The 26718-nt window shown below is 41.9% G+C and overlaps 2 protein-coding genes across 3 annotated transcripts in view; one reads left to right on the top strand and one right to left on the bottom strand.

Moving 5' to 3' along the window:
- Nucleotides 1-16925, top strand: part of grin2bb (glutamate receptor, ionotropic, N-methyl D-aspartate 2B, genome duplicate b) — a 102512-nt gene extending 85587 nt beyond the window's left edge. Inside the window, exons 14-16 of one of the 2 annotated variants that reach the window (XM_034130513.1) lie at nt 530-717; nt 7135-7373; nt 10232-16925. In XM_034130513.1, the coding sequence (XP_033986404.1) occupies nt 530-717; nt 7135-7373; nt 10232-12586 (2782 nt within the window). In that variant the 3' untranslated portion in view covers nt 12587-16925. The remainder of the gene's footprint in view (nt 1-529; nt 718-7134; nt 7374-10231) is intronic. The other variant, XM_034130512.1, reaches the window with a different exon arrangement.
- A 5836-nt stretch (nt 16926-22761) lies between these two features.
- Nucleotides 22762-26705, bottom strand: si:ch211-243a20.3 (uncharacterized protein LOC100151507 homolog). The gene is made up of 5 exons (XM_034130391.1): nt 26214-26705; nt 25717-25786; nt 24706-24836; nt 24373-24502; nt 22762-23376 (listed from the first exon to the last, which is right to left on the bottom strand). The coding sequence occupies exons 3-5, from the start codon at nt 24818-24820 to the stop codon at nt 23055-23057; spliced, it is 567 nt and encodes a 188-aa protein (XP_033986282.1). The 5' UTR covers nt 24821-24836; nt 25717-25786; nt 26214-26705; the 3' UTR covers nt 22762-23054.
- Nucleotides 26706-26718: the final 13 nt, after the last annotated feature.

Genomic DNA, 26718 nt, shown 5'->3' with positions numbered 1-26718 from the left:
AATTCTGTTCTATTGGCTTTTATTTTAAAAAATATTTTTAACATTTTATTGTTGTATTTTGCCCTTTAAAGCCATGCAAAATGTTATTTATTCATTTCACTTTTTGTTCCTCTCTGTAAGGCTCTTTGGGTTGCATGTTGGTAGGAAAGGGGCTCTATAAATAAATGATTTGAGTTGAGTTGAATATTTTTGGGGGGTAAACATGGAGAGGATCATGCATGGAAATGAATCCTATAACTCTTTTTAAACCAAACAAACTTAGCTGATACAACTGTCTGAATTAGATTCATAATAAGTACCATGAGACTTTCAAGAAAAATCTTCAGAAGTTTCAAAGTAAATAACAAACCCATAGAATGTTGGTGTGAAGAGTTATACATTGTGTTAATAGATGTTTAGTTTAATCAATGCTAATTTAATGTGAATAGTGATGAGGAAGTGAGGGATTTCAGACTCATTCACAAGTCCAAAATGGACACAGACTTTAAAAGTGTCTTCTAACAGCTATTCCTTTCATGGCGCTCTGTAGCAAACTGGATGCCTTCATCTACGACGCTGCGGTGCTGAACTACATGGCGGGCCGAGACGAAGGCTGTAAGCTGGTCACCATCGGCAGCGGCAAGGTGTTTGCCTCCACCGGCTACGGCATCGCCATCCAGAAAGACTCCGGCTGGAAACGAGCCGTGGATCTGGCCATCCTCATGCTGTTTGGAGACGGTGAGGAACTTTTTATTTTATTTGAAATAAGAGGCCTCATAAAGGTCATCATTTTAAAGCAGCTTTTGATGAGAATGGCTCATGTTTCTTTTAATAAAACAGATAATCAGATTAAGCAGAGGTTATAATGTTTGTTTTTGATTTTAGTGGAAGTTGCAAAATTAGTTTCATATTCATATGATTTTGTAAATAATGGATTAAATCTCCAATTCAATCCAATATCCTAGATGTTTAGGTCTGGTATCTCATGGGTGTTGTGTCCTTACATTAACACTAGGATTGTGTCCAAAAATTACAACAAATTTTGTATTTTTGGTAAACTTTTTGTTTTGTTTTTAAGAAAAAATATCAGTGCCTTCATTGGAGGGACAAAGCTGAAAAGAGGACACAGAGTAAGGAACGTTAATGGCCCCGGGTCCTCCCCAGCAGGGACTGAGCCGCCAGCCCAACAGAGTGATCTATAGGGCAGCCCTAGCTGGTATTCTTAATGGTATTTTAGAGTTTACTGGTAAGTTTGCTGTTTGTTGTGGTGAAAACCCAGGAACCACAGGCCTGGGAAGCTGCCGCTGCTGAAGTGAAAGCTGGAATGTAGCAGGTTGTTTATTTGGGAAATCAGGAAGTTCTGGCAGCACACTGCAAAGCCTGTTTTGGCAGGGAGGGGAAATGTTGACCTTGACTCCAGATAAGTAGAAGGAGCTCTGTGGACGATGTTGCAAGTGACATAATTCTTCAGAGAAACTGAACTGGCAAGCTGAGGTTGTGGATTTAGTCATTCAACAGGAAGAACCTTAAATATATTGAGTTTTTTCCAGCTCAGTAAACAGTAAAGCATCTCAACAAGCTTTTCCAAATTGACAAGATTTGAGTTATTTTAAAGCTTTCCGGTATGAACAGCAGGCTCATATTTAAAATCCCTTTTGTCCATAAATCACAGTATCAGCTCATTAAAAGTGAAATCCCTCCATCATTTAGACCAGAGTATTACTGTTAAATGTACTTCCTGATGCTTTGTTAGCCACCTTAGAAGAATCAGACATAAAAGCCGAAAAGCTCAGCCAAAGATTTTGAAATGTGCGTAATAATAATTGAAACCCTTTTACCACTTCCAAAGGCTAATGAATTATAAGAAATAGGCTATTTAGTGTTCACCACGTGTTTTTGTAAAAATTAATACAGTATAACTGTGACAGCAGCTGATAATTTCATCAGTATAGTGACACATGTATGTTTGACTACACAAGCGCCATAACATGTGAATATTAAACACAAGTAGTGAGATTAAATCCACAGTTTGCAGAAAGCAACACACATGATGTGTGCCTTAGTGAGAGCAGGTGAATTACTTTTGGTTGTGTGTTTATTTTGCGACCCAGCTGTTGTTGTGTGTTTTGGTTAGTGACCGAAAGAAGCCGGCAGGGTGTCTGGCCTCAGTCGGAGAGAAAGACGAGTGCAATGATCCACGAGGACCTCAGTATCAGGCTGCTGCTCTCACTATGAGAGGATGGAGCCAGTTGAGGTGGTTTGTGTCTGTTTGTCAGGATGCTCATTTGGCTCCTCTGTTTGAACAGGCTGTGGCCACAAATGACACCGAGGTCGAGGCTGATGCAGGACACACACATTTCTCATCAGTGTGCACTAATAATGTGACAATGGACCCCCGGGCCTCCTCCTGTCGTACAACATCTCATGTCTTAAGAGTGCTGCTGCTGTGTGGGTTACATTTTTAACCATTAAACTGAACTTTAGAGATTAAAGGAGCCTGTTCAAAGACTTCTGAAACTGCTGTTCCACATATTAGAAAAAGTACAGTAGGATCTGAACATTGCAGGTCAATGTTTATCTGTGATAAAGGTTTCAATCTAAAAGCTGGTTATTGAAACATTTGAAATTGTTGTACAGGAAATTCTGTAAGAGAAAAAGGTCCACTTACTTTAAGGGGACCTATCATGCGAAATGCACTTTGTGATGTCTTTTATACATAAATATGTGTCCCCGGTGCGTCGGGGAACTCACGCAGCGTCAGAAAATAAAACCCTCTCTCTTTTCCTCCTTACCCAAATCTTTTAAAAACAGGGGTACAACGAGCGGATACAGATTTCTTGCCGATCTGACGTCAAATCGGCAGCGGACCCACAGAAAATTGCTATCAGAAACAATGCCTGACGTGTTTTGGACGTAATCTCGTCTTTGTTTACATTAGCAAGCCTCGCTAACACTCAGAGCTAACCTGTACTGGAGAGCACATGTGTTTAAAAAGCAGGAAATAAAAAAAGGAACTCACCTTGTGATAAACCCGCAAGAGAAAAAGCATTTGAGCTCCATACTGTTTCAGAAATAATCTTTGATGTGGTTTAGAACAGGATGGCGTTTTATCACAGCAGAATTTAACTTTATCTCCAGTAGAATTCTGATCAGGCATTAGCTCCGCCTCCTCTTTTTTTTTTTTTCAAGCTAAGGACCCAAAATCCTTGTTTCTCTAACAGGGCTGCAAAAGAGGGGTATGAGCAGTATGAGGCATGGCTACAATAGCCGCGTTCACACCGGAGTACTTTTCACCGTACTTTTCACATTTAGTTCCGTTAGTACCCCTTATGTCGCGTTCACACCAAAAAGAGCACTTCATCTCGGGAACTTTTACCCCCATTTTTAGTGCCTGCTGAGAGATGGTACTTTCCTGGGGGAAAAAAGTGCCCCAGTTCTGATTGGCTGGGCGAATTGCAAATTGCAAACTTTTAACTTTTATCCATGTATTTTTTCTTTTAATGTTTATTTTATTATCTTTTCTTTTTAATGACTGATTTTAAATGCCATTTTCATAATGTCTTCCATTTTTGTAAAGCACTTTGAATTGCCTTGTGTTGAAAGGTGCTATATAAATAAACTTGCCTTGCCTTGCCTTGGGGTAATAAGTGCCGGGGCACTGAGTGCCGGCACTAAATACGGCAAAGTACTTGGTGTGAACGCGCCTAATGGGTGAACTGTTTGGTATTTTAAGCAAAAAACTTCAATATATTTTTTCAATATAGCATAATAGGTCCACTATGAACTAGGAATGATTCACCTCAAGTTGACCATTTGTTTATCAATTATTCAACCAGTGCTACCTTTAATTCTTGAAGGAAATTACATTTGTCTTGCACGCCTCCATGATTGTCTGAGATTCAAAAAATGTATTTTAAGTTTTGATGAATTGTCAGGCTGGCTTTCCATCTTTAAGTCTACCAACTGGTTGTCTGCTATTAGTCGATTCATACATTTGTTTTCACCATTTTTATATTTGTTGTTCATTGTAGCTGGCAGTAATGTTTTCCTCAAGACTTTTAGGTAGAACTGTCTGAGTTACAGTAGGTGTTTGTGGATAAAAAAACATATTTTTTTAAGGTTGTAATAAAATATTCCTACTTTCCTCAGGATTTCAAAAAACTGTATTTACTCCATATATGGACACCTTCTATGTGTCTAGATAATAATTGTTTCCATGACAACTAAGCACCTCCATCTGTTTGTGAACGCAGCATGATGTGTTTGAAAGCTTTAGATAAAAACAAAAAAGTGACCTTGAAAGGACAATTGTCTGTCAAACTTTTATAATATTGATTCTTTTAATTATGTTTTTTACTATACTGTAGGTTTACCAAAGTACCAATGTAGCAAAAGATATGTTTAAAAAAGAAATGTCACAAAAAAAGCTCAGGCTTAGGGGCCATTTTTCATATTTTCTTAAATTTGCAATAAATTAGTAAATGTATCAGAATAGAAGAAGAATAACTGAAGGGATTTGGTTAGAAAAACGATGTCTCTGCTCCTCTGCTTGTCCTATGTCCAAAAGGACCCTGGTGCTAGAGAGTGAGAGAAGATGGTGAATCTTTTTTTGCGCATATTTCTTGTTATCTGACAAGTAAGATAACACAAACACAAAGGCATCAAATATCCTATTGTATTACAGTATTTCTCGTACTTCCTACCTGCTGGAAAGGGCTAAAGTTTTGTGGGAAACAGCGAAGTGCGATAAAAGATTTGAGTATGCATCACCAGCTATTTTTTATTTTGTGTTTCAGGAGTTTCAGCTTCATGTTAAATAAATGATTGTTCCTGATATAAATCATTGCCTTTGGAGAGTACACCTACAGTAGCACTCCACCTCCAGAGACAGTATGTGCTGCATACTGCTCACCACCTGCCAGAACATATATTTTACAGCAGGTTGACACACACACATACACACACACTCACTCACACATGGTCGACTTTGATGTGTTATCACTTTCCATCACAGTGTGTGTGATGGATGAAGGGGTCAGTGCAGCGAGAACATTCACCTCAGATCAGATCTTTATGAGCCAAATCGACTCAAACCTCGACATACGCTGCTGAGTGATGTACCCTGAAGTACCAGTGTGTGTGTGTGTGTGTGTGTGTGTGTGTGTGTGTGTGTGTGTGTGTTGTGTGTGTGTGTGTGTGTGTGTGTGTGTGTGTGTGTGTGTGTGTGTGTGTGTGTGTGTGTCTGTTTGTGTGTGGGTGTGTGTTTGGAGTTGTGCATGCTTGGCTGTATGTTCACCAAACATCAGGCATCATGTCTGCACTAATGTTCCCTAATCGAAGTCCATAATGTCAGACATTACTTCTTACCTCATGCAGTCCGACTCAGCTGTCGGCACTCAGATGTTGGTCCAGGTTAAGAGTTCAGACTCATTGATGTTTGCTCATATCTGACGTGTCCTGTTAGAGTCCAGATATGAACATGATGAAAATCATATGTGCAGAGGAAGAAGATCTACTATCAGGAGAAAATGAGGGCCCCTTTATCTGAACAAAAACATGACCAGGAAGGAAGTGGAAGAAAAAGGTTGAAGATGGAGAAGTAGGAAGAAGGAATGGAACATGTATCCTGCCTTTAAGTCATTGTCATAACATCTGCAGACTGAAGAAGGATCAATAGTGTAAGAGGTCAATGGGAACCAATTGTTTCCAACCCTAATCTGAAGATGATAGGGTCGCCCCCAAGAAGCATTAAGACTTTTGTGTTTGAAATGTCCATGGTTTTTTAACCACTTTATTGCTACTTATTAAGAAGACATCAAATATCGAATAGGCATATTTTCATAACAAGCATTTTGACTTTTCATAGCAGAACACTATAACATTTTCCTATTAGAGATCTCGATTGACATTTTATGAATCCTATTAGATGAGGAAATGAATTACACTGTCATGTCCATGCATTAAGTATGGAGCTAGAGGCAATTAGCTTAGCTAGCTTAGCAAAATGAAAGCAGGGGAAACAGCACCCTGGCTCTACTCACGGTTCAGAAATACACAACACCTACTGAGATTATTGCTAAGCATGTTTTATGCCATTTGTTTAATCGATATGCAGAAAGAAATATAGAAATGTACACTATCTGTGCTTCCAGATTTGATATGATTTTACATATTATTTTTGGTTGTATTATTGCACATGATTTTTTTGCTACACCTCTGCGGTGGCCGAGATCTGCAGACTTTTGGATATTGGTTTGTACCGCTCCAGTTATCACCTTTTGTGAATCAAAACCTTGCCCTCTCACTAGCAGCTTGAAAATGTAGGGGCACTGAATTTGGTTTATTTACTGTTTATCAGACCAGAAATGAGAAAAATGTAAGCTAGCTGGAGCATCCTGAGGTCACTCAGCCTAACGTCCCGCCGCTAGGAGACTACTTCCCCTTCACTAGCAAATCTAAAAACAGATTTGGAGATTTCTATCAAACATTTACAAATCTGATTAAAATACAGTATCACAATTCTCCACACACATTTACAGATAGTTGTTCTACAATAATGGCTCTACACTGAGTTTAAAGTAAAAACTAACCGGCAGTTGTCAGAGACTAACACATGCCTCACAGACAAAGTGGTTTTATACAAGAATTGGGAAAATATAAACCCCCTTGATCCCACACAAACGCAACTAAAAACAGACCATCAGTGCAGATCAAACAAATCTCTCTGGACGTGTCCTCCCCCCATAGCAGTCCCCCCGGGGATGTGGAACTGACGGGGAGAAATGTAAGGGCGGAAACGCTCGTCCCATGACCACACACACACTTCCTCCCCAAGGACTGTTAAGTCCCAGCAGGCAGTTGTTTCTTTTCCCACAACAAGTAAGGGATAGCCTTGCAGAAGCAATTCTTAATGAGGATGATCCTCAGGGGGGTGTTCAGTGAAAATAATGCAACATGACATTTGTTGCACGTATATGAGACCTGAGCTGTTTTTGGCATCAACTCCCATCCAAAAGATGTGACCCCTCTTTTTGTTCTCACACTTACATATTCCAACACCCAGAGGCAGACTCATCCGAGTGCACAGGTCAAACCAACATGGGAACACACTCATTGTTACAGTAACTTGCTTATGTGTGTGTCTCCCTCCTTCAGGTGACATGGAGGAGTTTGAGGCTCTGTGGCTGACGGGCATCTGCCACAATGAGAAGAACGAGGTGATGAGCAGCCAGTTGGACGTGGACAACATGGCGGGCGTCTTCTACATGCTCGGGGCCGCCATGATTCTGTCATTACTCACTTTCATCTGTGAACATTGGTTCTACTGGCAGCTGCGTTTCTGCTTCATGGGCGTGTGCACGGGACAGCCCGCGGCCACCTTCACCATTAGCAGAGTGAGTGTGTTTTATTTTGGGTTTGACCTTTGTCCTCCTCACAGAAAGATCACAGCAGTGGTTGTTTTCAAACCACTGGCTGTGGTTGAGGTGTATTGAGTCAGTCAGCAGGATACGATGACTCACCTGACTTAACCTGTGGCTTTGTTAGCCCAGGCAGGCAGTTGTTAAACAACAGAACACAAGTCAACAGCTAACTGTGCTAACGCAACCTGACATTTTACATTTTTTTAAACACACTGCAAGTCAGAGGTGCATCCTATTACAATAACATAATATTATATATACAAATATAAATGTAACCCTATAAGACCCAAACCAAAACTTAGTTTATGTGCCTTTTACAGTTGCATCATTAGTTTAAAATATCGTATTGCACATTTACTTATTAGAATAACCAGGACAATTTAAATACACAGAACAAGTTTGATGTTATTAAAACATTGTAAACTTGTACAGCCCATTCACCTATAAGGGACAGTGAAAAACTAATTTGATGCATAAATAACACATTAATGCGATACAAAACACAAGAAGCAGATACAAAAAGCATCATTGCTCTTAAAGACATCGCCTACTGATATGCTGATTGACAGTGAGACCAACCAGCATTATTATGCAACAATCACTTAGACTCCAGTCTTTGACAGGGTTAAAAAATCGTGCAGTCTTTGGGAAGAGTCCATAATTAATTGACTTAATGTTGCTGAAATAAAAGCTACTTACTATGCTGCTCATTCTCAGCCGGTGACCTGAAGCTGTGTTTGTGGATGTCGAAGATCTCGGCGTGGTTACGACTCTGCTCAGATGGGTCACTAAACAACGCGTCTCAGTGTTATTGATGCAGGCTGCTTAGGTCCATATAAATAATCACTTGAGGTGTAATTCATTTGCATAATGCTACCTTTTAAGAAAGAGAGAGAGGGGTGGCGTGTTTGTTGTCGAATTAAAATTGTCTCAGTTATTGTTTGCCTGAGAAAAGGGCAACCAGGTTTATGTGTTTGGTGTTTGTAATTGTAATGTCATTTGGTTTACACCAACTCAAACTAACCTGAGGCAATTTAAAACACAGATGTGGGCTCGAGTACTTCATAAACACACAATCATTTGTCTGTCTTTGTTGAATTGGACAAATGTCTTTGTGTTTCCTTCAGAAACTCTATTTTTATGCAAATCGAAAGCACTACTTTTTGCGTTGACAGTTTACTCTTACAGTAGCTCTTACTTGCAGGAGGCTGATTTCGCTTGTTGCATTACAACATCCATTTTAAGTGCATACACCTTTCAGAAGGTGCTTCTGCATTTTATAAATTTCCATGCCTGGTTAAACACATGGTGTGGGATTTTAAAATCTTTTTTATCATATACAGTTTATTGAAAGTGTAAGGATGGACATGTGATGAAAGTACAAAGGGCTAATAAAACACAGAGGAAGAAAGAGAGATCAGTTAGCGAGGGTCATGATAAAGACTAAAACGGGTGCCAGGACAAAGGCAGAGTATAGAAAAGAACAGACACAGTTCTGGTACCTTTCCCAGGAGCTGTAGTAGCTATAGATGCAGAGAGATAAAGACAGACAATCCCATTGGAGTGGCTGCCGCTCACCCGAGCACCCGGAAACTGAGATAAAACAGACACAAAGAGAGAATGGAGCCATGAAAGAAAAGAGGGTTGAAGATTCAGATTCATGAATGTGGCTCAGTGACAGGGAAAGTGACTAAGAGACAGACAGAAACCGTTTCTGACAAGTTGACGCCTTTGAGGAGCATTGGACCGCGTGCTGGCTGGTGGGTAGCATGTCCTCGACCTTTCGGATTTGGCTGTCGCATCAACCACAGATTCCCTCAGCCACATTTTAAGCACGCTTGTTTGACTTCACCCGCAAAAGGCTTTCCCCTCTCTCGAAAATCCTACTTACCAATAAACCAAAGAAAACACACATACTAATGGGGAATGACTTTTCAAACGGACGATTGTTAATGCATATGGCTCTTGATATCAGTGGTGGAAGAGGTATTTGGATCCTTTACTTAATTGAAAGTACCAATACAGCAATGTCAAATCACTCCATTACAAGTAAAAGTACATAAGTATTGGCGGCAAAATCTAGGTAAAGTATTAAAAACGAGATGATTGATGGGAGAGGAAAGAAAAATCTTTTCTTTTTGGTGAGATAATCGATCACTTGAAATGAAACCATGTGAGAAGTCAAGAGAGAAAAATCGATATTTGGAAATACATCAACGTACCGAATGTACTTACTGTAGGAAATGACTATTCATAGTTACCTTTCTAGATGGCTTGACATTTATAGGACATTTAACAAAACCTTTACAAAATGATTATTTCCTTGACAGTGTAAAAGGAAAAAGAGTAAAACAATGCTGCGGCAGAGAGCCTGTAGCACCTGTGTCAACTGCATTTAAATGACATTGATTAAAACTATTGATTGGCAGTCAAACGCCCGAGCTTTGATCGGCTCCCTCCCTTCTCTGTGTCTGAGGGTCCACGCTGCTCCCTGGAGAAAAGTCATTTATGAACTCAGCCCCTATTACTGTTTAATAGTGTGTAAACAAGAGGGTGGTCAGGGAGAACATGGCAATGCATTAACCTCTCTCTGCCTCTCGCTCTCTCTGTTTCCCTCTCTCTTGATTTCTCTCTCTCTCCCTCTCAATATGCATCTGCTGTTTGACTCCCTCTCTCTTACTTTTAACCCCCTTTGTTACCTGATTCCTTTCGACACATTTTACTGTAGTTTTCTTCTTTCTTGGGCTTCGTACTTCTTACTTCCTCCCATGGCCTGTCTCACCCTGTCTTTCTCTCTCTGCTTCCCTTTTCTTATAATTTTCCCCCTCCAGGGTATCTGGAGCTGCATCCACGGGGTACAAATTGAGGAAAACAAGTCAACCATTGACTCGCCCTCAGCCACCATGAAGAAGAACATGAACAACACCCACTCCAACATCCTGCGGCTGCTCCGCACGGCTAAGGACATGACTGCCGTCCCGGGCGCTAACGGCTCTCCACACCCGGCGCTGGAGTACAGCCACAGCGCGCGTGAATCGACTATCTATGATATGCAGGAGCACCGGCGCAGCTTGGTAGGTCACCCTGCCGACTGCAAGACAGCGCCTCCCTACCTGCCAGAGGACAACATGTTCAGTGACTACATCAGCGAGGTGGAGAGGACTTTTGGGAACTTGCCCCTGAAGGACAGCAACCTGTACCAGGACCATTACCTGCACCACCACCCGGCCTCGGCTCTGGGTATGTCCGGCCCCGCGCCTAACAGGCCGCGTAGCTTAGGCAGCACTAGCTCGTTGGAAGGTGGCATGTTTGATTGCGACAGTTTAGGGGGAGGGGTAGCGCCCATCTTCACCACCCAGCCCCGCCCATCCATGACTCACAGGAATACCAATAAGTTCGACCTGATTGCCGGCCACGCCCCTGCGGACTCCGACCAGGGTGGGTTCAAGGGGAACAATGTGTACGGGAGGTTTTCTTTCAAAGGAGGCGCATCCAGCACGGGGCTCATCGGGGGTCATGACCGGTACTGTGGTGGGGGTGGGGCAGGCTCAGGGGGGGATGATGGGAACATTCGCTCAGACGTTTCGGATATCTCAACGCACACTGTCACCTACGGCAACCTGGAGGGCAACAACAAGCGGCGTAAGCAGTACAGGGACAGCCTGAAAAAGAGGCCAGCTTCGGCCAAGTGCAGACGGGAGCAGGACGAGATAGAGCTGAGCGGCCTCAGGAGGAGAGCCCACCACCACACCGTCCACCACCACTTCCCCCACGGGCCTCAGGCACACCGCACGGTCTCACCTCCCCTGGAGCGGAAGAGAGGAGGAGGAGGGGGTAATTCTTCACCTTTCGTATTCCGCAAAGAAAAGGAGAACCTGAGGGATTTCTATGCGGACCAGTTCCGCTCCAAGGAGGGCAAGGCCCAGTGGGAGCACGAGGGTGGAAGTGGAGGAAGCGGTGTGGGCGGTGGTAGTGGTGGTGGTATCTGTAAGAGCTTAGTTCCTGTAGAAGACTTCCTCAAAGGTAAAGGCAAGAAGCCGGAGTGTAAAGGTGGGCTCGGCACAGTGTCGGCAGGGCAGCAGGCCCACACCTGCTGGGAGAAGGGGGTCTCTGGGCTAGGAGGGGGGGGCATAGCAGGGGGTGACTGGGAGTGTCGTAATAGCCACAATGTGTGTCACCACGGAGGGGGTGGCGCTTGCCCGGCTAACGGGGTTGGGGGGAGCAGCAGTCGCCCCAGCTCCGCTAGCTGCAAACGCGGCGACTCCTGTAAGGTCCCGCCGGGAAACCTTTACAACATCAGCGAGGACAACAACATGGTGTTCGCTGCAAGGAAGAGTAGCGTGGGACCGGCCCAACCTCAAACTCAGGCGCAGCGCAGGAAGCTAGGGCCAGGGGGGAGGGTGTTACGGAGGCAGCACTCGTATGACACATTTGTGGACCTGCAGAGGGAGGGGACGGGTCGCATGGGAGGGGTTGGCGGAGGCGTTGGGGGGCCTTATGCCCAGCCTCGGAGTGTGAGCTTAAAAGACAAAGATCGCTCCATGGAGGGCCCCAGCCCTTACGCTCACATGTTTGAGAGGTATGCAGGGGAGTCTTCCATGTTCGGAGGAATAGGCGGGGATAGGGCGAAGGGAGGCTCGTCCTTCAGCTTGTTCCGAGAAGGTGGGTTGCATCAGCGGTCGGTGGGGGAGAGAGACCTGAGGGACAGAGATAGAGCTATGTCAGGAGGTGGTGGTGGCAGCAGAGGGGCCGGGACTTACTCCTTGTCTAAATCTCTCTACCCAGATAAGGTGAACCAGAACCCCTTCATCCCAACCTTCGACGACGACCAGTGTCTATTACACGGCGGCAAACCGTACTACATCAAAAAGCCACAGACGCAGCAACAGCAGCAGCAACTTCTCAACAACAGCCGGGGAGGAGGGGACTTCCGCGGCTCCATGGGAACGACTTCCTATTTGCCCGCGTCCGCCACAGCTGGGGTGATGTCCAATGTGGCCCCCAGGTTCCCCAACGATCTGTGTCTGGGCGGGGTAGGGGGGCCCATGGGGAACCACCACGGGGCCAGCAAGCTAATGCCTGTGGCCAGGGACACTTTGGGTTTGGGGCCGGGGCATAGACCCTTCAACGGTGCCAGCAATGGACACGTTTATGAAAAGCTCTCCAGCATTGAGTCAGACGTCTGAGGGTGAGGCAGAAAGAGAGGGAGAAGATGAAGTGGGTGAAGAAAAGAGGGGGAGAAACACACAGATGCTGATGACCTCTCTGTGTGAGGATGAGGAGACACTATACTGTGTGTGTTGTTCTCCGATAAATGGGAATGTAATTTGGACGATGCACAGAGGCCGCTGCAGGCTAAGCTGTGAAGTCCGGCGGGAGACAAGTTTTTAATGAGAAGAGAGGATTCTGGTGCTGCTCCAACGCTCAGAACGGTTGGGAGGGAGGGGGAAAAGTGAAATCAAATCTCCAGTCTCTGCTCTCTTCACGTGCTCATTGTCTTTCCCTCCTTCCTGCAGTTCCTTAACGCCAAAACAAACATTTTGTTTGACAGAAATACAATCATGAATGAGAAATCAGCACTTCTGTTGAAGTAACAGGGTAAACTAATAATAATTGTATTGATAATGTTGATAATATTATTGAATATTATTCCAGTGTTTAATGATGATCGGTTTGGATTGTTTTTTCAATTTTATTGATTTAAATAGTTCATGTTACATATTTGTATGATGTTAATTATTTCTTAGCTTACCAATGTTACAGGGGACTGGTAGACTTTTTTTGGGTTCCTGTAATTTGGACTCTTCTTTGCTATTTATTCTTCATGTTTGATTTTCTTTTTTACTTTTCTTACTCTTGAGTGCTGTGAAGTGTATGTGAAAGGCATGACTTGCTGAGTACATTCTATGTACTTATACATTTGCAAAGAAGGTATTTTTTTCAGCTGCAGAAGCAACATCATCATACTGATTTGCCGTTTCCTCTCCTTTTTTCTGCTCGGCAGTACCAAATGGGTCTCACATTTTGAGCTGGACGTGCCTTAAAGGATAACTACTGATTTTGTACACACAAGGTCTGTTCTGTTGGTAGACAGATCCACCTGCAAACAATTAGTCAAATTGATTTAAGTGTGAAAATACACCTGAAGAAGTCTGATGAGGGTTTCATAAGCATAACAGACTTTTAGGCATTTGACAGATGTAATAAAGCAGAATTTGCCGCCGTAGAGGAAGCTTCAATTCCTGCATTTGTCCCAATCAATAGCAGGATTACAAGGGTTAAAACCACAGTGCCATAATAAACAAAACATTCCTGTTTTCCCCAAAAGTGCATGAGAAAAAATAAGAGTTGAAAATAACGGGGGCTTCTTTTTCTATTATCTCCACCATTCAACTAAGTCCTTGAATTACAAAGAAGTTCAACTAGCTTCATCACTCCTCACCTCCTCAGTTCACAACTGGGACCCAGGATCCGACTGTCCATTAAAAACATGTAAATCACATTTAATATTCTCTTGTTGCTCTCATCACGTCTCACTTGGTCCAACTCAATCGGCCGTGACAGTTTGCTGCTCAGGACAGGCACATAATGGACTCAGAGCGAGGCCTCTGTTGCTGCGATGAGCTGCAGTAATGTTAATTATTTCACGATTACAGCTCTAAGCCCTGCCTGCTGTATTAGATGGTCCCATCTGAATAATGAGGGGGGGAACATGTCCACTCTGCTGGTGTAAAAGACCACAGGAAACTGGTACCTAGTCCCAAATGATCTCTTGATTTATTCTTGCAATTACTCATAAATAAGTAATTCTACCTTTTAAAATGGGGTTTTTTGGTACATGCAACTGTGCTCCCAATGATGCTACTTAATAGTTTTTCCCTGATAATTTGACATTTTGGGGAATGCACTGATTTGTTTGCTTGCCAAGCTTTTAATGAGAAAATCTAAACCAATCTCTTACAATGCAACAGCCAGCAGTCAGTAAGCTTAGCTTAGCATAAGGACTGGAAACAGAGGGAAACAGCTAGCCTAGCTCTGTCCCACAAAACAGCATCCACCAACCATTGCCTTAAAGGTTATTATTTAAGGTCCAGTGTGTAGGTTTTGGTGGCATCTAGCAGATAAAGAGCTTCGGAGAACCAGTGGCCTTCAGGTAATATAAAAAAGGTAAAAAGGCCCTCTCTACAGCCTGAGTTTAGTTTGTCCGTTCGAGCTTTTTTGAAACATGGCAGACGCTGAAACAGCTCAGCTACCTAGATACCAAGGGCTCATTAAAAGGTAACGAAGACACAACTATTCTTAGTTTCAGGTCCTTTTACACTAATTAAACATAGGTATAAACATTATATATTACTTTTCTCTCTGGATATATCTTTTTGCTTTAATCCATACAAAAACTGAAGTGTAACGATGATATGTTGGAGGCTGTGGGACTTTCTCAAAGTTACCGGTAAAGGAATAGTCCACAAAACCACAACTTGTTTGATACTTTTGTTTGAGTTATTTACAGATTAAACATAGGAGATATAAAGAGCTAGTGTATAATTGGGAAGGTGTGATGTGTTCCCCCTGTTTCCAGTCTTTCTAAGAAGCTACGCTAACAGGCCACTGCTCCTGAATTATTATTTAAAAAACTGATATTTGATGAGTGGTATCGATCTCAGCTATCTCAACAAAGAAATACACTGTATTGACTTTTTCTTACATTTCGAAAAGATAACCTGGATAATATAAGACTTTCATCATATTATAAGTCTTTCATCATATTATCCCTTTCATCATTTTGCCCAGCGTGTAGCTGAAACTCACATTCAACAGAACATAAAGAATAATTTCACAATGTTCTGTAACACTGATTTCCCCCCCCCCCCCCCCCGCTGGACCATAATCTGTTTCACATGCTGAGATTTTAATGAAGGAAATAATTTGCCCTCAAGTCCTCTGGGATCCTGTGTGAATTGTGTCAGATGCAGACGTGAGGAGAAAAAAAGAAAGAGGAAGTCAGCAGAAAGTGAAGCAGGTGGCACATTTAGTAAAAAGCATCACCTTTCTAACTGATGTTGTTTCATGATCAAATGGCGGCTCCCAAATTCACAACATCAGACACAAAAGTCATCTCTGCTTTGAAACTGACAAATAGTAAGATTTGGTTTAAGCCTTTCACCACCATTAAATATTATCAATCACAATTGTAAACTTCTATTCCCCACTCCCAGTTATTTATTGTCAGATAAACCAGACATTTAGTCACTCTGCCAAACCAAATTTAGAAACCTAAGCACAATCTGACTGGATTTATTTAGTTTGTTGAACATCCCAGTCTAAACTTTAGAAGACTTTCCTTCTCTAGGTTGACAAGTCAGTATGTATGATACTAGGGGGTCTCTAGTGTTTGTGAGGACTTGCATGTATACACTCTTCTTTATTTCAGTTTTTTAATCTTAACTTTTAGCCCAGAAAAATGGGTGTTTTTGAACAATATTTGGAATTTTTATCAATTTAATTGGTACTGATGATCCATGTAGTACTGTAGGTGTGTGTGTGTGCGTGTGTGTTTGTGCAAGATAGGACACCAATCTCAACAGTCAAAGTTTTTAGTTATACTTTAATACAAATTGCTAAATTAAGTCAAGATTACACTAGAAAATATATTTATAAATCTTCTACAAGGATCAATTTTCTTGCTAGTTGGTGTAAATGCTTTTAACAAGGTTGAGGTCTTGATTAATTCATCGTCACTGAAGAAGCCTTTTCATCATTTCAACTACTTTCCTGGTATTTTCCTTTGAATATCATAATTTCCGTTGTTGTATGTGCCTGAATACATACGCTTAATTACCTCTGTGTGTGCTCATATGGGAGAGAGACAGAGTGTGTGTGAGAGATAACTGTTAATTGTACATGTATTATGAAACTGTATGTAAATACTTTACCTCACGCTCATGGACTTTTGATAAAAACTGTACAAAAATGGCAATGAATAGATCTATTTGGGATAAATCTTTGATTCGTTGGTCCCCACGCAAAACTGCTTTTGTAATGACTTCAGGCCAGGATACGTGCAATCGTTTATTGTGCACATTTAATGCGTCATGGTTTGTTAATGTGATTTTATTTCTGATTTGGTTTGGTCAAAGACCAGCTAAGAAGGTTGTTTTCTCAACGCACCATTACTAAGTGTCCCACAGAAAGCACAATCGAAAATGTATCGCATTTTTACTGAGGTGTTCTTTTTTCTTTCCTCTTTGGCTAATCTTCTGTTTTTGTGTTTCTGTGCCACAGAAGAATCGAACAACTCCACCCCTGAACTGTACAGATTGTGAAAAATGTACATAGGACAAAAATCTAGTTCGAACTCGCATTTTTTGTATGGAGAGAAATTACTTGTGTGAAGAGAGTATTTCAAATTTGATTGAATATTTAGTAATATTGAAAATGAGATTAAACGCAGTCAATGTGAAAATAAGTGCTGAGAAATATTATTCTTCTGTCTCTTTGGAATAAAAGTGTTGAGTATTAATAAAAAATAAGAAATCTCAAACTGATTTGTCTTGTTTTTATCATTTGTTGCGTCAACAGGAGGGTTTGTCACGATATACCGGTATTGACTGTGACATTTTTTTAAAATGATATCAACCCACCTCTTAGATAAATGTATATATACTTATCTCTCCATCTCCCTAAAACATGACCCACAAAAAACACATTTATTGTAATTGTATTGACCGATACCACTATTATGTCTTCCGAATTATGTATTGCAATAATCTATGTTCAATTCCCTTTTCCCTTAATTAGAATTCACTGAAATTGTGATAGTCCACAGGTTGGCAGCAAGCAACAGTTATATCTTTCATGTGTGTCTTATATTTGACATTTAAATGTACTGTTTACATGTTCTTATTATGTCCCATGCTGTAGGTCGACAGAGGAGATAATGGCTGCAGCTGAGTGTCGTTCTCATGTTGGATAAGTGCTTTGTAGACCAAAGAGAAAATAAATGAAGAGGCCTGAGAATAAAAAGGTGGAGCGAGAGTTAGAAGAAGAAAGAGAGAGATATTGAGGGAGGAAGAAGTGATGCAAACTGAAACAGCAGCAGAGATCAAAGCCCCCCAAAAAAACTCCCTCCTCAGACTCTCTTTACTCTGAAAGCCTTGTCCAGCAACAGGAGTTATTTAAAGAAAGCTGCAGGATTCAAAATGTACTGATGCCTTGTGTGTTTATAGAATTGGTGGGAGAGTTTTAACATCTGCGGTCCGGGAGGCTGAATCAAAATGAGGTGAGGCGGTAGGAAATATCCTTTAATCAGTTTGTAATCTCCTGCTTCTTAAAAAAGAAAAATCTTTACTATTTTCTCCATATTCCTGCTTTACTCCTTACACCGCCCCAACAACCTCAGCGTGCATTGCAACACATGTAACTACTTCTTGACAATTAACTGTTACCTAGCAACTGGCTCTTTTTCCAGAGATGGGCAGGGTGTAGAAAGAGAGACAGCGAGAGAGATTTATACAGTATTCCCACAGCATCTTAACTGGATTGGATGCAACAATGCATCGACAAAACAATACCAAAATGGAAAGTACAGCCTGAGCTTATAACGCCCACACACAGTAGCATAGAGAGGAGAGAAGTAGAGGCGGAGGGACGGGAGGGGGATAGATGTACAGATTACAGTTTGGTAGGGGTAGATGAAACCCATGTAGAGGAACAGACCGACAGCAAATGTGCAACAGATGCAAGTTAAAAACGTGAGAAACATGCTGCAGTCTGTGGTGGAGAAGACAAGAGGAGTTGTAGAAGAGGAGGAAAGAAACTGGTTGCTGTAGAAACACTCTGCAAAGTTTTAATGAAGGCATAAAGTTTGATGCCTGTGCCCACAACACACACACACAAGATCACCATACACAAACAAACAGTATAATTATGTTAGCAGATAATAGGCACCCCCTGCTGGGCCCATGAGGACCGCTCCTGACTTCAGCTGAGAGAAAAAACAAAAGATCAAGCCTCCGAGAATCAGCTGTAATTCCATGTTACGGCAGCAGGAGAGCACTGACATCCTGTGGCAACAACATGGCATCCTCTGGTTCCAGCATGTTGATGAGGACACGGTGCACCGGTACATTGCATTTATAAGTGCAGTTCAAGGCAGAGATAAAGTAAGCTCAGGGGTGAGAGATGCAACTGGAAAATATTGTGTAAACTCAAGGATAGACACTCACAGGCAAAAACGTTTTTCTTTCATGCACTGATCAATTTAAAGTGTTTGGGCTATTTTGCTCTTCTTTCAGAGAAAGAAGACACCCAAAAAAAAAGACATTTTTAAATGTGTATTTTTCTAACTTTTTCTATTTATTCCTGTAAACTTCTCCTACATTCAACAATTACTTGCTTCATTTGCACATTTATAAATAACATTTCTGAAAAAACTTGAAATGCCCCAAAAAACGTGTCTTAATGTAAGTCATTAACTGTTTTTTTATATTCAGTTTCCCTTTTAGTCAAAGCAAAGTGGTGAGAGATGCTTCTGGAAAGTCTTATTCAAAGTTAGGGTTTAGGACTACAACAAGTCCTGTCAGTCTGTCACTGTAGCTTAAGAGTATGATGCATTAGGCCAGTGGTTCTCAAAGTGGGGGGCGCGCCCCCCCCTGGGGGGCGCAGAGGCATGCCAGGGGGGGGCGCGAGAGACCAGAAGGAAAAATGGTTATTAAAAAGAAAAAAAAAAAAAAATCATAATTTGAAAGATTATTGATTCGAAAATAATATGATACAGTACAGTACTATTACGTCTGGGTCTCTGTGTTTCATTAAAGCTCTGTGTGTGTGTGGAACGAGCCATTTTGTTTGCGCGAGCGAGAGAGAGAGACAGAGAGCGCACCGGTACCTGAGATCGTTGTTGTTAGCTTCTGGTGCTAGCAAGCTACGCTAACGGATATAAGGAGTTTTTTCAACAACAATGTGGAGGAGAGTCCTCTCCTGTCAGACTGAGAGACTCAGTGAGCTAAAGGACTCTCTCAGTGTTATCTCAGTGGGTCTCAAATGTTTTGGTCACCATTAATGTAAACAATTATTTCCGAGGCACACGTTTATATGATCATTATAGTTATAAAAAAATAAGAGAATAAATGAAAAACAGGTATGAAATACTATATGACAGTAAAACAAGAATGCAGTTTAAAAGGGTGATTTGTAAAATATCCTTAAAGAAAAAGTAAATCTGCTTACAGTTCTGTTTCATATGGGTGTTGAGAGGTATCCATAGATCTCCATTTTGCTCTCAAATTGCACCAGATTGATGCATTTAACTTCAATATTTAAAAATAAATCTTCCCGGGGGAGCTTGCCCCCGGACTCCCCTATGTGAGGTCCACACACCACCTGTAGAAATAGCACTTTACCCCTGCTTACACCTATATGCCGTGAGCTGATTATCGAGCCTTCATTGTAATGCTGCGTTCACACCGGACCCGATGCGATGTTTGGGGGCGGCGCGATTACATGTAAAGTCAATGCAGAGATGCGGACAGACGCGAATTCGCTCCGACGGTGCGCATGAAGCGGTGGACGCGGCGCGAATCACGCGATTGAGGCGATTGAAGGGGGCCGCGTCAAACGCGAGAGTTCAATTTTTTCAACTCGAGCGTCAAATTCACGTGACGTGTTCTCGCGGAAGCCAATCAGCGGTGAGGATCTCAGCCTGCCGTCACTGACGTTCAACCACACAACATCAGCCGTTAGCTGTTAGCAGTTAGCACTCAGAGCTCACAGCTCCTCATATCTGTTCAGAAACTAGACAAAAGTTAAACAAGTACAAACCACAGACTGTCTGTGTCATGGCGAATACAGTCGCTGCTTTATTTATGTCTGTAGGCCGTTGTTATGTGTGTGGAATGAGCATATACAACGTTAGTTTAGCCTGGTCGACCCGATCTTCATTCAGAAAACAAGCATTTTAAAAGGTTTTTCGCCTGCCGTCTTGTCTGTAGACTTGTCAAAGCATTAATTCATGGTTTTTACTAACCGGTATCAGCAGGGGCGTTGCCTGGACCTGAAAACATTCGGGGCTTAGCCCACAGTGGCGGCGGCACTACAGTGGCATTTTTTTACTGCAACACTCCCCACACGCGGGTCGATAATCAGCTCACGGCATATAGGCAGGGGTAAAGTGGTATTTTTTATGAGTGGGGGGCTCACCTCCTCTAGGGGGGTCCGGGGGGATGCTCCCCGGGAAGATTTTTTTTTAAATGTTGAAGTTAAAAGCATCAATCTGGTGCACTTTGAGAGCAAAATGAAGAGATCTATGGATACCTCTCTCAACACCCATATGAAGCAGAACTGTAAACAGATGTACTTTTTCTTTATGGATATTTTACTAATCACTCCCCTTTTAAACTCTATTCTTGTTTTACTGCCATATAGTATTTCATAACTGTTTTTCATTTATTCTCTTATTTTTTGTGTAACTATAATGATCATATGAAGGTGTGCCGCGGAAATAATCTTTTGAATAATTTGTGACCAAACCGTTTGAGACCCACTGAGATAACTTAGACTAAAGGTAAGTATCTAAACACTCAGAGAGTCCTTTACAGTAGCTCACCTGAGTCTCTCAGTCTGAGAGGAGAGGACTCTCCTCCAGCTTGTTGTGGAACAAACAGCTCCTTATGTCCGCAGCTTGCTAACCAGATGCTAACAACACGGTCCCTGCTGGCGTCGGTCTGTCTCTGTCTCTGTGTCTCTCTGTGTCTCTCTCTGTGTCTCTCTGTGTGTGTGTGTGTGTGTGTGTGTGTGTGTGTGTGTGTGTGTGTGTGTGTGTGTGTGTGTGTGTGTCTCTCTCTCTCTCTCTCTCTCTCTCTCTCTCTCTCTCTCTCTCTCTCTCTCTCTCTCTCTCTCTCTCTCTCGCTCTCGCTCTCTCGCTCTCTCTCTCTCTCACACTAAATGCGCCACACACACACAGAGCCGAGCTTGAATGACACAAGCACACGTTTATTTCCATGCAACTCTCTGATTGGTCTGGTGTCATGCCTCTGTTGCATTCAATGAACACGGGAAATTACAGTGCTGCCGTCCTCTCGTGTCATGATGAGGTTCACGTAAAGCACGGTTAATGTATTATATTATTGAGGGAGAATTGTCCGGGGCTACAGAAAAAACATTCGGGGCTAAAGCCCCGGATGCCCAGGCCAGGCGACGCCACTGGGTATCAGTATGTTGTTACTTCGGCATCATTTAGAAACGTGTATTACAATTTAATCACGGTAAAATATGTTCATTTTGTTGTAGTTGTAGCTCCCGAGCCAGCGCGTCTTGTTTGAATGATGCGAGTAAACACAGCTGGCAGCCGCGGTGAAACTCGAGCGTTTAGAGCGATGCGATAGGAGCGATTAGAGCGAAGCGAATATTCGCATCGCGTCCGGTGTGAACGCAGCATAACAGTCGCGGGTACATTGTGTATATGCGTGGGGATTGTTGCAGTAGAAAATTCCACTGTAGTGACCGGTACATTAATGGGAAACCCTAAATGTTTGAGCACCCTCCATGAAACGTCAAGCTACCCCACAGCACCCCCAAAATAAATCTCTGGCGCCGCCACTGAGCCTGACTATTGTGTTGTGGGGGCCCGACTTTTTTTTTCCTCCAAAGGGGGGGCCTGGCAGAAAAAGTTTGAGAACCACTGCATAGGCATTATAGTTAAAAGGGTGCTGTTACCAGTTTAGTACACGTCTAGGTTTTCGGGCTCACAAAAATCTGATTTTAAATCATAAAAGAAGAGTCTTCCTCTCCCCTCCCAAACTATGAAGAATGGAATCACACTCACTTGTCCCTCCCGACACCCTTACAGACAAGATGGCGGTAAATATAAAATAACAATTCTCACTGGTTTTAAGCGTCTCGTCTAACTTTAGTGCATTATTATATCATGTATGGCGTTAATTCCGATGTTCGGTTCAAAACGAAACCAAACTTTTCTATGGATGTCGGTGTTTGAACCGCGACAAAAGCCAAAATGTGTACCTGAACAGGTAACAACAGGAATAAGGTGAGTTCTGTTGTTAATTTAGCCTGTTGCCGAAAATGCCTTTTGCTACCTAAGCAGTTTTTGGTGACTTCTGGTAAAAACTTGACGGTAAAATCAGTACTTTAAAATATTTTCTACATTTTAATTTCCATAATCACAAAAGTTACCGTAATTGACCATGACATTTTTTTTTTAACACAGCCCTTTACAAGGGTGTAATCGTTTCATGTGTTTACATAAATGAATATCTTCCTTTTGAGGTAAAATCTGACACTCAATCTGACATTCAGAGCTGGGCAATGAAATAGTTAGAATCATAAAAAAAGTTATTTATTGACTAATACAAACCAGAATAATTATGATCTCATAGGACAAGCAGTTATGTTAAAGTCATATATATATATATATATATGTATATAAGTATTTTATATAAAATAATCTATATTATATAATATATGCAGGAGTTGTTCTCTGTGTCAGTGTGCCAATCATTATAGGCTACAGTTATTTATTGACAAATGCAAACCAGAAAAAAAAAAGTATGATCTTATAAGACAAGCAGTGAATATGTTATGTTTATGTCGTATTGAATATAAAAAAGATCTAAGTATATTATATATATGCAGGAGTTCTCAGTGTGTCAGTGTGTCTATCTCTCTCTGGATCAGCTTCACTCCCCCGCTCTTCACTCTCACCCGTCTCCTGCTCACCACCCGACTCCCCCTCGGTGGGGTCCTCGCGGTGTACTGGGCCAGGCTCGCGACCTCTCCTCTCAGGATCTGAGGAGCATGCGCCCGGTCGCCTCGCGCCCTCTCCTCCCCCTCCTCCCGGTAGCCGTGGCGACGGAGGAACGGTTCCAGGGTTGCTAGGCGATTCGAGAGCTCTGTAATGCGCCTGCGCAGTAGGGAGACTTCTCTGAACAGGTCGTTGACGGACTCGGACAGAGGGCGCACCCTACAGGACGAACAGGGGAGGATATATTATACTTAAATATCTTGATACCAGTGTGTCGTGACAGGGTGGATGATTATAATATCTTGGGAGGATTATCAAATACAATACATTACTAACTCTGATTATTTTCTTTAGTATCACTCATAACATTAGCCTGCTGAAGAGGGTTTAAACTAGGGTATGGAGAAACCAGAGTAGCTAGATTTTCATAGTAGTTTATCCATCTGAAAAATTCACAGTCCCACCGTTAAGGCCTCCCAAAGCCACTCCTCTAAGAAACATATACTAACGCACAGTGTGTGGATGTTATAGCTAATGATAGGCGACGTCTTCAAAAGGCAGTTTTTGGACTCAAGGGGTCAAACTGCTTTTCATCATAGGATGCTTAATGAGTGTGACACTTGGCACCTGATTGGACTACTGACCTCACATGGCGACTTGTTTTTAAACCTTTTCTTTTATATTATGTAAAAAGCTCAGTAAAATGTGTTTCTACGTTTGTCATTACTTTTCCCTTAGACAATGGTTAGCGTAAAGTTTATTAGGAGTTACCAGGGGCATCTCAACATCACGCACATTTTTTCTCAAAATCACGCAAATGAGTGGCCAACACAATGCCAGTCTCTTGAATCGCACCAAAGTGCTACTTTCTGGATCTCAGTCTTCTTTAGCCATTATACTTTAACTGAGATGAAGGATTTTAGTAATTGAATGCCTTGATCTTTAGATAGGCCTATTAGATAAACCAGCTGAGCAAACATTAGCAGCTCCCTTGTGAAACTGATTTATTCAGTGTTTTTACTGATTTAAATCACGGGGTCCTGAATCTTCCCTGAAGAATGAAGTGGAAATAAACAGCTATGACAGTAATGAGGGAGAAGACTCCCATGATCCCACTCTCCTTTACAACAGCACCAATTACTTTGCTTAATTTTTTCACTAAGTGACCCCTAGAGGCCGAAAGTGTCACATTGTGTGTGTTTGACCTGGAGTTACCTGGAGTAGTCTGGCAGCAGTGTGCTGGGCTGAGAGTGCAGAAGAGTCTTGATCTCACGGAAGATGCGTTTTCCCCATGCGTCCAAAACTCTGGTCACACTGCGCACTGAGGCCACATTCACACTGTCGGCTGGAACCAAACCATCACACCATCATCAGGCTTCAATTTACAGTCCAAACAGCATGGCTGAATCATGAGTATTATAGGCACATGTGCTGAGAAATCATTTAAAGATCCAAATACCCCAACATTTTCATAATTCACATCTTCAATGATTCTACAGGCCTTGTATCACTACAATGTGAGGTAACCAAACGAGGCTCGTGATTTACCGCCCTCTCTGTAGTTCCAGTACCCATAATCCAGTTCGTTCTCCTCGCTGGCTGCACGGGCCCCAGTTACCACAGCAACCACCAGGAGCAGCATCAACACAGAGGGAGGGGCCATGATGAGAAACTTCCCCCTTTGATAAGAAAGAGAGAAAAACAAACCTACAGGTCGTCTGTTGAAAATGAACAGATACACTTCTTGACATGTTTTTTTTTCTTCTAATACAAAACACACACAGAAATAAATAATAGAAGTGATGAAACGCAGACACACTACTTGTGCTGTACAGCCAGAAAAATATCAGCAGCCTGCAGATGTGCACACACATTGTAACCCGTGGTGGAGAGTGACATAATAGAATAAAAGGCAGCTGCATATATGGAGAAAAAAACACATTACCCCCAAAAAAATTGCAACAAAATACAATAATACATTAAGAAACCTTTTGTTGCAATTATTTTGGGGGCAAACCATATTTGCAAGTACTTCTACTTTTTCATTGTATGCTACTTTATACTTTTTATCTTTCACATATTTGTTTCTGACCACATTGTTGACTTTGTAGATTAAGATTTAACATATAAAATGGGAAACACATATGGTCAGTTTATGAAATGGAATGCATTTGATGGCTAAAGGCATATTTTTTTTCGCTTTCTTGCAGCTAATGAATATACTGTAGTGATCACTGATTCATACACTGGGTTACATAATCCAGTGTATGAATCAGTGATCATTACAATACAACATTTACAGAATATTTTTAACAAATAATGACCTAACACATTTTCATAATTCATAGTTTTTGCTGCTTACTTCTACAAACTACCTTCAAAGCATATTTGACACTGTGGTATTCTTCTCTTTTAAGAAAAGGGTTTGATACTTCTCCCTCAACTTGTACAGCTAGCTGTCTTTATTTATTTAAACATTCAAAACCATCCATAAATCAATTACAAATACCCTGTGCTTTTAACGAATAACAAAGAAATCCCTCAAAAGATTGCACTTACTCTAACTGAAGTCCTTTAATCCTGTGACAGTCAGTCCTGTGCGTCTGTTAGAGGATGAACACAGTCTGATCTGAAAAACAAAGAGAGTGTTTTTACTCCAATCAACGACTCCAGGTGTGTGAGAGGAAAAACAAGAGAGGAGGTCGACCTCCTCATGCGACCCAGAAAAGAAAAATAAAGAAGGGAAAAGCAGGATTGCATCCATATGACAGTCTTCGAATCACACTGGACAATAATAAGCTGATGACTCATGGTTGAGGTATTATAAATGTTTTCAGAGAATATGAATTTGGGGGCTGATGAAAGGCGCTGTGAAAATGAGCCAGGCTATAATCTCACTTTTCACATCTGGACAAACACATAACTGAAAATCAAGCCGATAACAGTGTCCCTTCACTATGATGATGAGTGTGGTGTGCTGAAAAATCTTAACTTTACAAACTAACAGTTCACTTGTAAAGCATCACAAGCTGGAGAGCAAATGAGCTGATACTCACGACTTTTAAATGATGATGATGCTTCAACTCTCAGCAGGAAGTACTTCTCCAAAGTATTTTGAATACCATATGCTTCTGTCGCCTCTCCACTCTGACAATGCTCTGGTCTTTTCTTATTATTTCTTCCCTTGTCTTTCTCTCTCTCGCCTATTTTCACCCCGGCTCTTTCCCCCCTCGCCTCCCAGCTGTGATATAATAAGTAGAGTGTGGCAGGTCCAACGCACAGGTTAAAAACTCCTCATTTGTAGAGAGCTGTCTTTTCTTTAAACTGCTACACACGCACAACTCCTACTCTCTGAAACTTTGACACCAGCTGCTGCCAGATGTGTGGCACTTGCTCTTCTTTCAGATAAGTCTCATAATTGACCTCGTTTTCTCTTTTCTCTTCAGCCCTCTGTGGAACAGACAGGTATATGTGTCCAAGCTGTGATCTCACTCCGCTGCAGGATCCAGTTTCTCCTCAAATTTGAGTTATAGTTAGCTTTTCCATCTATTCTCTGCTTCC

The sequence above is a fragment of the Trematomus bernacchii genome, unplaced genomic scaffold (genome assembly GCF_902827165.1).
Source record: "Trematomus bernacchii unplaced genomic scaffold, fTreBer1.1, whole genome shotgun sequence".
Classification (NCBI taxonomy): domain Eukaryota; kingdom Metazoa; phylum Chordata; class Actinopteri; order Perciformes; family Nototheniidae; genus Trematomus; species Trematomus bernacchii.
The sequence above is the reverse complement of the archived record's forward strand: the minus strand, read 5'-3'. Positions and strand labels throughout refer to the sequence as shown.

Coding starts and splice junctions, on each gene's coding strand:
- si:ch211-243a20.3 (XM_034130391.1), bottom strand. CDS start 24,820: ATGGCCCCTCCCTCTGTGTTGATGCTGCTCCTGGTGGTTGCTGTGGTA. Junction 24,503..24,705: donor CTGGAACTACAGAGAGGGCG/GTAAATCACGAG, acceptor GTTTGGTTCCAG/CCGACAGTGTGAATGTGGCC. Junction 23,377..24,372: donor CTGCTGCCAGACTACTCCAG/GTAACTCCAGGT, acceptor TTCGTCCTGTAG/GGTGCGCCCTCTGTCCGAGT.